This window comes from Lepisosteus oculatus, chromosome 6 (genome assembly GCF_040954835.1).
Source record: "Lepisosteus oculatus isolate fLepOcu1 chromosome 6, fLepOcu1.hap2, whole genome shotgun sequence".
NCBI classification, from domain to species: domain Eukaryota; kingdom Metazoa; phylum Chordata; class Actinopteri; order Semionotiformes; family Lepisosteidae; genus Lepisosteus; species Lepisosteus oculatus.
In genome coordinates, this window is record NC_090701.1 from 44,847,911 (window position 1) to 44,861,827 (window position 13,917).

Consider the following 13,917-nt stretch of genomic DNA (forward strand, 5'->3'; position numbering starts at 1 on the left):
ATACACGCCTTGTCCATTTTAAAAGTTGAAGAACAGAGTTGAAGAAACACCTTACAATCCCCTTTAACCTACAGTTAACAGTCTGGGAAAGCGCATGCACAGTCCAGTAAACTATTGTGAGATCAGGGTAAAAGCACAGTATGGTGCAGTAAATCACAGTGAGATCGTGGTAAAAACACGGTAGAGCGCAGTAAAGCCCAATGAGATCAAAGTAAAATCTTAGTACAGTGCAGTAAATCACGGTGAGATCACGGTATAAACACAATACAGTAAATCACAAATAGATCAAGGAAGAATCACAGTACAGTGCAGTAAAACCCAGTGGTGTTAGGTTAAATATGGACAGCAGCCATATCACCTGCAACTCACAGCTGGCAGCCCATTGAAGCTTAGCAAGTGTGAGTCTAGTCAGCACCTGCCTGGGAACCTCCTTCGAAAAACCAAGGTTGCTGCTGGAAGAGGTGTTAGTGGGGCCAGCAGGGGGCGCTCACCCCACAGTTGGTGTGGGTCCTAATGCCCCAGTATAGTGATGAGGACTCTATACTGTAAAATGGCGCCTTCCTCCGGATGAGACGTAAAACTCAGGTTGTGACTCTCCAAGGTTATTAAAAATTCCCAGACTTCTTCCCGAAAAGATTGAGAGTATTACCCTGGCCAAACCCCCTGGCTAAATTTCCTGTTGGCCTGTACCAATCATGGCCTCCTAATAATCCCCATCTCTGAAGTGGCTTCATCACTCTGTTCTCCTCCCCACTGAGAGCTGGTGTGTGGTGAGAGTACTGGTGCATCATTCAGGTGGGGCTGCACTCTGGTGGTGGTGGAGGGGAGTCCCCACTACCTGTTAAGTGCTTTGAGTGGAGTGTCCAGAAAAGTGTTATATAAGTGTGAGGAATGATTATTAGAACTAGAGGCCACTCAGTGCATCATGATCATTTGGTTACTGGCCTTGCTGGGAACATCCCCCCCACCCCAAGTGTGTAACCAAAAAAGTTTTAAAAAGGTTGACAGCAGCCATTAAAATCTAATTTGCATGCCTTTTTGGGTGAGCCGTGGGAGAACATGCAGACTCCACACATACAGGAGCCCAAGACCAGGCTTGAACCCAGAACCTTAGAGATGAGGCTGCCGCGCCAACAGCCACACCGCAGTGCTCTCAGGTCAGATCCTGAGAGCCGGCCACAGCTCTTATTACGCCCTTACACAGGGACCTGCGGTGAGGAGTTTAGGCATCTTGTAAAAATCTTGGGCTGCACAGGCAGTAAAGGAAGGAGGGTGAAAAACACATTTACCTCTGCAGTGACTCAGAAGGACCTGTGGGGGTCAGGTCCCTGCAGACACACTGACCACCCCTGTGGTGATAAAAGGAATCATTCACAGATCCGTGGCATTTTTTAATTTAGAAGGCATAAAAACAGAAGAAAACACCCTAACAAGTGGAGGCCATTCAGCTGGTAGTTAGTAAGTAATCTGTACAAGCTGTGTAAAGGCTGGGTACTTGCAGAATCCCTCATCCCTTTGGATAAAGACGTGCCTGCTGCTGTCAGAATGAATTGCACTTCCACGTCTTTCGGATCACCGGATTCAAAGTAAGTAAGACAGAGAGGCGGATACAATATCTGCGACAAAAAGGGAAGCCAGCCATCATCATAAACTTTATTTTACATAGAAATACCTTTTTAAAATTGGCTTTGCAAATCGTTTTATAGATAAAAAATACAGAGTGTGAGAAGACAGCAGAATTACAGTTACAATAAGAGTTTGGAATACAGTAGGAAAGCAAAGGAGCAGACACAGAACTAATAAACTAAGACGGGTACTGAGGTTCCAAGCCATGATGGGCCTTATCGGGGAGGAAGAGGATTTTGAAGTTGAGATGAAACCTGACAGGAAGCCAGTGCAAGGAGTCCAGGACGGGAGTTACTGTATGTGATCACTTGCACTAGACCTGCTCAGGCCGAAATCTGGACATACTGTAGTTTGTTCAATGTGGGTTTAGATACCCCAGGAAGCAGGGCTTTACAGAAGGGAATCTGAGAAAAGGATAGAAAGAGAACCAGAATCTGAAGCTTAAAGAAGATCGTTAGTGACTTCAACCAGGGCATTTTCTGTGTAGTTGTCTGAAACCAGACTGAAGGGGTTCAAAGAGGTCATTTGTAATGGCTGTTTAACTGAAATGTTACAGCACGTTCTAAAATGTTTGCAAGAAAGGGTGGGTTAGATATAGGGCAAAAATTGTTTAGTTCAGGTGGGTAGGTGCATCAGCATGCGTAGGCTGCAAAGGAACAAGCAATAGGTTTATTCCAGGCTGAAAGAGAAGAAAGAAAACACAACGTTTTGGCTGTGGAGCGTTCTTCAGGTGTGAGTAAAAAATCGTTGAGGTTGCCCAGAGCCGTATTTGTTGTTCTTTGGCTCAGCAGAGCCCAGATGCTGTCCTTCGTCTTCATGTTCATGACGAGCAGCTCCCGCCGCTGCCTGACAGCAGCCAGAGGCCGGTGCTTGCGATCATGAAACCTGCTGACCATGGGGCTGCTCCTGGCCTGTTGAAACCCGAGAGAGAGAGACACCGCACTCCGGGGCTCAGCGAGGACGCCCCGCGGAGAGGGACACAGCGGACAGATGAACCAGCTGCCGGCCGAAACAGCAGGAGACGGGCAAAGAGCCAGACCGACCACAGCCGCGGGAAAACAGAAGAGGAGAGTTGTTCCTTGTGGCTGAAGTGGGTTTTTCCTTCACGGTGGATGACGAATAAAAGATTGCAGTGGAGCTTAGAGAACCTCCTCTCTGTCCTGCTGTCTGATGCAGTCGCCTGCAGAATTTGTGGGTAACAGCAGGAAAACTGCCCCAGAGGGTGTCGTTAACTCCCGGGTAGGGAAATTCACACCTGCTTCTTCTTCTACATTTGAAGCAACAAATACATGTGTGAGTATTCATCCTGAAGATGTCCACTGGAATGGCTTTGTCAGTGTCTTTGAGGGGTTTTGATACATGTTTCAGATCAAGACTAAAGAGACTCAGTTTCTTCAGCCTGTCAGTGTGGGACACTCCCTTCAGACTGAAGAGACTCAGTTCCTTCAGCCTGTCAGTGTGGGCCACTCTCTTCAGACTAAAGAGACTCAGTTCCTTCAGCCTGTCAGTGTGGGACACTGCCTTCAGACTGAAGAGACTCAGTTCCTTCAGCCTGTCAGTGTGGGACACTCCCTTCAGACTGAAGAGACTCAGTTCCTTCAGCCTGTCAGTGTGGGACACTCCCTTCAGACTCGGTCTCTGGACTGAATCAACAGCTGTGGTGTATTTTTTTCTTTTTATAGAGCTGTGAGAACAGATACAGTAGAGAGAGACACTTCACACACAGAGCAGGGTGTGTGGACCACACTGTGACTTCCCTCTTTCCCTGTGTCATGACGTCTGTCTTCTTCCTGTGCTGCTGGTGCCTGTATAGCTAACACTGAGACACTTACCACCATTTTAAGTCGGACGGTAAGGTGGGCTGTTCACTAACTAGTGCAAGGGTTAATTAGTTAATTAGGAGATGGGTCCTGCATCAGAAGCCATGAAGCTGATCTGGTGTGTCTTTCTTGTGCTGCCTGGTCTGAGCAGAGGTATTGTATCAGAGTTTCTGCTGTTGTTCCTCGGGTGTGTCAGGATGTTCTTAATGTCTCCGTCCAGATTCTCAGTGTTAATGTTGCTGCTGCTGTTACTAACCTCAGTGAAGCGGTAATAAATCTGTTGATGGGTGTTTTTATTAAGACTGGGTTAGCAGACTCCAACATACCAGCAGTCTGGCCCTGCACCATTCTTGTGTAGAGCTTCTTCTGTGTTTGTCAAATCCTGGAGTGGATCAAACTGGTGTGTGGGGGAATGTGTTTGAATACACTGTAAAGCCTGGAGTGGATTAGACTGCTGTGCAGTGGGAGTGTGTTTGAGAACACTGTAAAGTTCGGACTGGATCAGATTGCTATGTAGTGTGGTTGTGTTTGAGAACACTGTATCCTAGAGTAGATCAGACAGACAGAGCAGTGTAAATCCTGGAGCGGATCAGACACCAGGGTAACACCCCTACTCTTTTTGAGAAACGCCCACAGAGAGTCAGGACCTTGGTTTTACATCCCATCCGAAGGACGGCGCCTGTTTACAGTATAGTGTCCCCGTCACTATAGTGGGGCATTAGAACCTACACAAGCCACAGGGTGAGCGCCCCCTACTGGCTACTAACACCTCTTCCAGGTTGCTCTTCCAGCAGGGGCCTTAGTTTTTCCCAGGAGGTCTCCTATCCAGGTACTGACCAGGCTCACACCTGCTGGGCTTCAGTGGGCTGCCAGCTGTGAGTTGCAGATTGATGTGGCTGCTGCAGACGAACAGTGAGAGTATCTGGGGAGTGAGAGTTTGCTCTGGGGGTGCAGGAGGTGTCAGTGTGTAGGGGTGGGTGTGCCTTTGCTGGCTGGTGTTGGGCGGTGCTGTGTCTTGTGTCCTGGGCCTCAGTACTGTAGTGAGTTTTCTCAGTTCTTTGAGGAGCTGTTCTCTCTGTGAGCTGTAGCTCTTTTCTTGCCTCAGCTACTTCAGATTGCATCAGAATAACAAAAAGCTGCAGCTCTCTCTTTTGTGTCCTTATTTGGAGATTTGTGGTCTTGATTTTATTCTTAGATTTGCTAATTTGATCTTCTGTGTGTTGTGCACTCTCGCCCCCTGTGAGTCACAGTGTCTCAGTCTCTCTCTGTGTCTCTGTAGGGGTCAGTCCAGAGGTCACAGTGTCTCAGTCTCTCTCTCTTTGTCTCTGTAGGGTTCAGTCCAGAGGTCACAGTGTCTCAGTCTCTCTCTCTGTGTCTCTGTAGGGGTCAGTCCAGAGGTCACAGTGTCTCAGCCCCAGTCCTCGGTCACTGGGGATGCAGGAGACAGTGTCACTCTGAACTGTACTCGGTCCCATTTGGCACTGGGACCAACGAAGTGGTCCAGAGGAACAGGGCCTCAGAAACAACAACTAGACATCAAACCTGCTGAGACTCCCGGTCATATCTCCTGGGCATCAGGAAATCACCCAACAGAGAAGTCCATCGTGATCTCAGAGCTGTCACTCAGAGACTCTGGGGTCTATTACTGTGAGTGGTACAGACCCAGTCAGAATCAGCCCAGCGCGTCCGGATCAGGAACCACACTGACCGTCAGAGGTGAGTGGAGACAGTCGCAAGACCTGCAGCACTCTATCCGGATCAATGAGAAGAACATATTGATAAAGAACTATCCCAGCTGTATCATAGATTGTATTGATGTCATAACATCTAGCCTGTGCTTGTGCAGTATATTAGCACTGTCCTTCGAAGTTACCCCTGACCTGACACATTCTGCACCTTGATGACAAGCTGCTCCTGGTGCAGTCCAGCACTGGCTCGCTGGGTGTGGCCTGTGAGAAAGTGAACATTGAGACACACTGTTAGTGATGAGAGGTTCTCACTCTAGAGATGCAAGCAGTCACAGCGCAGTCCAGGGAAGGCTTGAGATGAGTTTGTGACGAGAATGGCCACTTCCTGAGAACACTGAAGGAGACCCACACGAGGTGTATTTCCCACAGTGCCCCGAACTACAAGACTGTTACAGAGGTTTTTATAGTCCCTGTCCAGACAAATTATTACCATGAATGGGTGTTAAAGAGTCCACTTTCTACTTATGGTCCAGTGGCTATTCTTGTTGATGTTGTCCCGACTTTCAGCTATTTCTGTGATGTCATGTACAGCAGCAGATGCCTGTTCTAAAAGTCTCTAAAGCCAGGTCAGTGACCCCAGGCCAGAGCCAGATATCTACATCCCAATCTGACCTCATCCCAGCCGTGTAGGACTGGTGATCACAGGCCCTGCTGGAGGGAATCCATAATCCCGATCAATAATCAAGTTCCCACTTCCTCTTCTGGAAACCCGGGAGCAGTTTAACCTCTCTAGCCAGAAGATATTCTTCACAAAGTCTCTCAATAAGCAAATTAAAATCAATCACATTTTAGCCAGAGTTCCCAGTAAGTACAATGTAATACAATTTATTCCAGAATCTCTTTCCCACAGGCCTCTTAAAGGAATTCTGCTCTTTTACAGACATGCTCTACTAGTAAATTATATACAAAGAACAGCAGTTCTTTCCACACAAATATTAAAACAGATTTTTATATCTTTACATTTTGCTGAAAAACAAACTTGTACTGATTTATGGTAAGTGATTTGACATCAATGTATTTAAAAGGGAACAGGTCCCAATTTTTCAGACCCGTTCTTAAATCTCGGTAACAAAATAAATTAATTGCTGGCATACAAAAACATGAAAAAGTTTGAATTAAGCAAAAAGTCATGAACTTTGTGAAAAACCTTGAAATTGCCATGTTGTTGCAAACCCCTGGTCTCACTGGACTCACCTGGCCTGCAACTCTCCAGGAAAGCCCATCATCACTCCCCCAGCTGGGAGAGCCAGCCCAGGAGACAGGGTGACCCTGTCCTGTGAGTCCGAGGGGGCTGGGAACACTCCTCTGAGCTGGGACAGAGACGGACAGTCACAGACTGGAGTCCAGGAGAGACATCTGACTGACAGGAGCAGGAGCTCTCTGACCCTGACTGCTGCCCCCAGCTTCATCATCTCCACAGTGCGCTGTCTGATCCCACCAGCCACAGGCAAAGACACACCAGTGTCCACTGCACTCCAGCTCCGAGACTTCATCACAGGTCAGTATACAGACCACTGTCCACTGTCCACAACCTCACACATCATCACAGGTCAGTACTGTATACAGACCACTGTCCACTGTCCACAACCTCACACATCATCACAGTCAGTATACAGACCACTGTCCACTGTCCACAACCTCACACATCATCACAGGTCAGTATACAGACCACTGTCCGCTGTCCACTGTCCACAACCTCACACATCATCACTGGTCAGTATACAGACCACTGTCCACTGTCCACAACCTCACACATCATCACAGGTCAGTATACAGACCACTGTCCACTGTCCACAACCTCACACATCATCACAGGTCAGTATACAGACCACTGTCCACTGTCCACAACCTCACACATCATCACAGGTCAGTACTGTATACAGACCACTGTCCACTGTCCACAACCTCACACATCATCACAGGTCAGTATACAGACCACTGTCCGCTGTCCACAACCTCACAACCTCAGAGATATCATCACAGGACAGTATACAGACCACTGTCCACTGTCCACAACCTCACAACCTCAGAGATATCATCACAGGTTAGTATACAGACCACTGTCCACTGTCCACAACCTCACACATCATCACTGGTCAGTATACAGACCACTGTCCACTGTCCACTGTCCACAACCTCACACATCATCACAGGTCATGTGGGACCTCACAACCACAGAGATATCATCACAGATCACAGTATACAGACCACTGTCCACTGTCCACAACCTCACACATCATCACAGGTCAGTATACAGACCACTGTCCGCTGTCCACTGTCCACAACCTCACACATCATCACAGGTCAGTATACAGACCACTGTCCACTGTCCACAACCTCAGACATCATCACAGGTCAGTACTGTATACAGACCACTGTCCACTGTCCACAACCTCACACATCATCACAGGTCAGTATACAGACCACTGTCCACTGTCCACAACCTCACACATCATCACAGGTCAGTATACAGACCACTGTCCACTGTCCACAACCTCACACATCATCACAGGTCAGTATACAGACCACTGTCCACTGTCCACAACCTCACACATCATCACAGGTCAGTATACAGACCGCTGTCCACTGTCCACAACCTCACAACCTCACACATCATCACAGGTCAGTATACAGACCACTGTCCACTGTCCACAACCTCAGACATCATCACAGGTCAGTACTGTATACAGACCACTGTCCACTGTCCACAACCTCACACATCATCACAGGTCAGTATACAGACCGCTGTCCACTGTCCACAACCTCACACATCATCACAGGTCAGTATACAGACCACTGTCCACTGTCCACAACCTCACACATCACCAAAGGTCAGTATACAGACCACTGTCCACTGTCCACAACCTCAGAGATATCATCACAGGTCAGTATACAGACCACTGTCCACTGTCCACAACCTCACACATCATCACAGGTCAGTATACAGACCACTGTCCACTGTCCACAACCTCACACATCATCACAGGTCAGTATACAGACCGCTGTCCACTGTCCACAACCTCACAACCTCACACATCATCACAGGTCAGTATACAGACCACTGTCCACTGTCCACAACCTCAGACATCATCACAGGTCAGTACTGTATACAGACCACTGTCCACTGTCCACAACCTCACACATCACCAAAGGTCAGTATACAGACCACTGTCCGCTGTCCACAACCTCAGAGATATCATCACAGGTCAGTATACAGACCACTGTCCACAACCTCACACATCATCACTCATCAGTATACAGACCACTGCCCACTGTCCACAACCTCACACATCATCACAGTTCAGTATTCAGACCACTGTCCACTGTCCACAACCTCACAACCTCAGACATCACCACAGGTCAGTATACAGACCACTGTCCACTGTCCACAACCTCACACATCATCACAGGTCAGTATACAGACCACTGCTCACTGTCCACAACCTCACACATCATCACAGTCAGTATACTGACCACTGTCCGCGGTCCACAACCTCACACATCATCACAGTCAGTATACAGACCACTGTCCACTGTCCACAACCTCACACATCATCACAGTCAGTATACAGACCACTGTCCACTGTCCACAACCTCACACATCATCACAGTCAGTATACAGACCACTGTCCACTGTCCACAACCTCACACATCATCACAGTCAGTATACTGACCACTGTCCGCGGTCCACAACCTCACACATCATCACAGTCAGTATACAGACCACTGTCCACTGTCCACAACCTCACACATCATCACAGTCAGTATACAGACCACTGCCCACTGTCCACAACCTCAGACATCATCATCAGGTCAGTATACAGAACTGTACACTACCAGTATTATCCTACAGAACAATACTGTACAGAAGGCACCGGTCTCTGTTCTAGAGCACAGTGAAGCTCGAACAGTATGAAGTGTTCAGTAATGACAGTGCAGACAGCCCCTCTCCTGCTGTTGGAAACTCAGCTCAACTTCAGCTCACAGTGCAGTATCCAGGACTCACTGTAGACAGAGCCTCACTATTATTCAACTCTGACAGCGGCTCTGCTGCCTCTCCCTCAGTGTTCAGCTCTGACAGCGACTCTGAAGCCTCTCCATCAGTGTTCAGGCCTCACATCTGCTCTGCTGCCTTTCCTTCAGTGTTAAGGCCTCACATCTGCTCTGCACCTCTCCTTCAGTGTTCAGGCCTCACATCTGCTCTGCTGCCTCTCCCTCAGTGTTCAGGTCTCACAGCAGCTCTGCGTCCTCTCCCTCAGTAATTAGCTCTCTCAGGGTCTCTGCTGTCTCTCCATCTGTGTTCAGGTCTTGCAGAAGCTCTGCTGTCTCTCCCTCAATGTTCAGCTCTGACAGCTGCTCTGCTGTCTCTACCTCAGTGTTCAAGTCTAAAAAAAGGCTTGTCTGTCTCTTCCCTGTCTTCCCAGTTCCTCCTGCAGTGAAGGTCACTGGGCAGACCCAGCTGGTCCTGGGTCAGTCTGCCAGCCTCACCTGCCAGCTCTCCGGCTTCTACCCTGCCAGCTGGACCCTGCAGTGGCTCCTCAATGACAAGACTCTGGGCCCCCAGGCTGGCACACAGATCTCCAGGACTGAACCCCAGCCCAGTGAGGAGGGCACCTTCACACAGTCCAGCCTGGTCCAGCTCACAGGCAGCCTGGAGCTCAGGGCAGCAGCGCTGGTCTGCCAGGCGGAGTTCGAAGGCAAACACAGCGAGAGAGACTCCATCACACTGAGGGTCAGAGGTCAGTGTGTTACTGTGTGTCTGTACTGACCCTGAGAGACACTGTCACACTGAGGGTCAGAGGTCAGTGTGTTACTGTGTGTCTGTCCTGACCCTGAGAGACACTGTCACACTGAGGGTCAGAGGTCAGTGTGTTACTGTGTGTGTCTGTACTGACCCTGAGAGGCAGAGGTGACCCTGAGGGTCAGAGGTGAGAGTTCAGAGGACAGTGATGTTCACTTATCTCTGTCTCCACCAGGGTCTCCTCACATTACAGCCCCAGAGAAGAGGGTGAAGGCAGGAGATGACCTGACTCTGAATTGTGAGTCTGTGGGCGACACTGACACCCCCCTGTCCTGGAGGGTAGGAATGAAGAACATGTCTGGGGAACAGAGCCGCCTTCCCTCTTCATCTTTCCAGGGAACCTCAAGCAGTCTGACACTGAGGGCTGACAAGAGCTTCATCAGGGAAACTGTGTTCTGTGAAATTCCTGAGACTGACTTGTCTGCATCGCTGAGACTGGAGCCTGTTATCACAGGTACTACAGCACTGTACTGTCTGTCTGAGACTGGAGTCTGTTCTCATTACAGCACTGTACTGTCTGTCTGAGACTGGAGTCTGTTCTCACTACAGCACTGTACTGTCTGTCTGAGACTGGAGTCTGTTCTCACTGCAACACTGTACTGTCTGTCTGAGACTGGAGTCTGTTCTCATTACAGCACTGTACTGTCTGTCTGAGACTGGAGTCTGTTCTCACTACAGCACTGTACTATCTGTCTGAGACTGGAGTCTGTTCTCACTACAACACTGTACTGTCTGCCTGAGACTGGAGTCTGTTCTCCAGGACTATAGCTCACATTGGCCTTCTGACCTTCCTAATTTTCTTGTCTCTCTCTCTGTTGCAGTTGTCCCCACAGTGAAGATCAAGTCTCCAGAAGAGATGTTTCTTAACCAGACTGTCAACATCTCCTGTCTTGTTTCTGGGTTCTTTCCTCATAGTGTCTCTGTGTCTTGGGAGCCCATGACACTCTCCAGAACTCCAGTACAGGACCAGAACTGCACAAAGATCCAGAACCAGGATGGGACCTACAGCGCCGAGCTCTGGGCCTGGTTCCTGTTTAAAGCAGAGCTCAATGGGTCAGTGCTGGCCTGTGTGGCCACATACAGAGGACTATGGACACAAAGACACTACATTGCTCTGAGAGAGATAAAATATACAGGAGGTCATGAAGAGGGTAAGAGACTGGGACAGGAGTGGAGGAAGAGGAGGGGAGGAGACACTGAGAGATCAGGGCAGGACAGGTGGAAGAGGAGGGGAGGAGACACTGAGAGATCAGGACAGGAGGAAGAGGAGGGGAGGAGACACAGAGACTTGTTGGAGAGTTTTTGTAATGTGTCCATTAAAATCATGTTTTTGTCAAAATATGGAGAGATGCCTAGACAGGTAATAAATGGAGAGATTCAGAGGGAGGAAGAGCGATGGGCAGTGGTGCTCAGTGGTGACAATGTTGTGCTGGTGTCTCCTAGGTTCTTCCTCCTCCCAGTGCCACACTGGTCTGGTCCTCAGGGTGCTGGTGCTCCTGTCTGTGACAGCGGCAGTGATCTCTCTCCTTGTCCGTCTGCGCCCACACATCTGTCCAACTGCAGCTGTTCCTCACAAAAGTGCTGAGCCTCCGGGCAGAGCTGCTGTTCCTCTGATCCCACTGTGAGAGACCACGAGCCCCCGGGCAGAGCCGCCGTTCCTCTGATCCGGCTGTGAGAGACCACGAGCCATCGGGCCGGAGGAGCGGAGCTGCTATTCCTCTGATCCAGCTGTGAGAGACCACAAGCCCCCGGGCAGAGCCGCCGTTCCTCTGGTCCGGCTGTGAGAGACCACGAGCCATCGGGCCTGAGGAGCGGAGCTGCTGTTCCTCTGATCCAGCTGTGAGAGACCACGAGCCCCCGGACCGGAGGAGCAGAGCAGCTGTTCCTCTGATCCGGGTGTGAGGCCCCATGAGCCCCTGGGCCGGAGGAGCGGACCTGCTGTTCCACTGATCCCGCTGCGAGAGACCACAAGCCCCCGGGCAGAGCCACCGTTCCTCTGATCCAGCTGTGAGAGACCACGAGCCCCCGGACTGGAGGAGCAGAGCAGCTGTTCAAAATTTCTATATTTTCCAGTAAGATATCTGTTGTATTGTACAATTTTAACAGAACATTTCCTGATTAAAATTCTACATTTTAGTTTTGTGAGCCTGGTTTCCTTTTTTTATGGTTTTCTCACACCATCTAGGTGATGTAAATGATGTGCTTAGAAACACCTCAGTCAAGCAGCCTCTAAGATCACTAAGATCACAGTGAAGCTGATGGATTAAAGATTAAGTTGCATGGAACACCCTGCCCTTGTCTCATTTAAGACACGCACAGAGAGGCTGAAATCGCTTTGGTGGACTTTAAGTGAAACACTGGATTATCACGTTAAGTTACTGTGCACCATGGAAACTCTAAGCATAGATTCTTTGAGGCAGGTGGCTAACATTGCTGCCTCTCACTGCCAGGGCCCTGGCTTGGTTTCTAAGGTGCTGCCTATGTGGAGTTGGTATGTTCTCCCTGTGTTTACACCAGTTTCCTCCTACAGCCCAAAGACGTACTGGTAGTTTGATTGGCTACTGGGAAGGTTGACTCTGGTGTGTGTGTGTGTGTGTGTGTGTGTGTGTGTGTGTGTGTGTTGTTAGTTACACCAATACCAGGCTGCTAATCATCCCGAGGGCAGATAGAAACACCTACCCCTGGGGGTATGGGAACAAAGACCACCTCACTAGGGCCATGCTGAGATGTGCTAGAACAATTCTGCACTGACAGAAAGAGACCTCTTTGAATTCTGCGCACTGACCCTCTCTGACCCTTCTGGAAGGTCCTGTTCGTCACGCCAAAAATTGTTGTAACAGACAAATAAGTTCTGGATCCTGAGATGAAGTTTAAACAACTGCGTTTATTGCATGCAAGGAACAATAAGACCGAAGTATTGTATATATATGATATAGGTACGAAACCTGTTTATATAGCACTTTTCAACCATTTCCGAAGTAGTTTTTTACCATGGTAATGGGGGAAGATCACGGTGTTCGGACAGTTCCCAGACGTTGACCACTCTTAATGGTCGGTTTTAAGTTTCCTTAGTTGGGGGAGTCTCTAGCTTGCATCTGGAATTCTTATCAGTTAACCCCCATCCCTGCAATAAATCAAAGCTAGGAATATCTTGTGTCACAAGAAGTCCTTGTGCAGAAAGAAATCATTTAACCCCTTCTTCACAGCTTGTATCTTTCTTCAGAACTAAAGACTGCCTTTGACCAGAACAACCTCATACCAACCAAGCAAAGTGTGAAGGTTTGGGCCTGTTTTGTTGCCTCAGGACCTGGACACCTTGCTGTCATTGAGTTTACCAGTAATTCTGCACTGTACCAGAGTACCAGAGTAAGAGGAAAATGTGATGCCGAACTAAAAGTGTATCATACAATATGACAATGACCTTAAACACAAAAGCTAAACTATGACAGGATGGCTAGCAGTGTGTTACTGTCAGACTCAGTCTGAAGAGCTGCTGCACAGGCTGTTCCGGAGCACTGAGACTCGAGCATGGTCTGGATTGAGAGTAGGCCTGTCAAGCCTGGTGCATGCTGGGAAAAGTCAGTCATCACTGGGGTCGATGCAGGAGCTATAGGGTGACAGCTGGAATCAGGATTGACGACCAGCAGGCTGCTGGAAGAATCAAAATTACTGGCCACTGGTGAGAGCTGTTTATACAGACAACTGGAGGAGGTCTGTTTGCTACATGGCCTTGAACAAAATACATTAGTAGAACATTTCTGGACCCAAGCAATGAAACAGGTGAAAAAGGTTTAACCAACCTGAGGGTCAATTAATTGGTTTATTCAACCCCAATTCTGGAAAAATATGGACTCTTTTTAAAGAGTCATACCATAACAAGGACTTATAAACCCACCAAAGGCCAACTCTCAATTAACTGAAG

General features: G+C 48.8%; 1 protein-coding gene across 2 annotated transcripts; it reads left to right on the forward strand.

Moving 5' to 3' along the window:
- The first annotated feature begins 3,425 nt into the window (after positions 1-3,425).
- Positions 3,426-12,103, forward strand: LOC138239447 (signal-regulatory protein beta-1-like). 2 transcript variants are annotated; one of them, XM_069191461.1, is made up of 7 exons: positions 3,426-3,599; positions 4,830-5,162; positions 6,408-6,692; positions 9,619-9,933; positions 10,171-10,449; positions 10,817-11,146; positions 11,439-12,103. In XM_069191461.1, exons 1-7 carry the CDS (start codon positions 3,530-3,532, stop codon positions 11,618-11,620), a joined length of 1,794 nt encoding a protein of 597 aa, XP_069047562.1. In that variant the 5' UTR covers positions 3,426-3,529; the 3' UTR covers positions 11,621-12,103. The 2 variants fall into 2 exon arrangements, with proteins under 2 accessions (XP_069047562.1, XP_069047563.1); XM_069191462.1 differs by having other exon boundaries at positions 3,427-3,599; positions 10,817-11,048.
- The last annotated feature ends 1,814 nt before the right edge of the window (positions 12,104-13,917 follow it).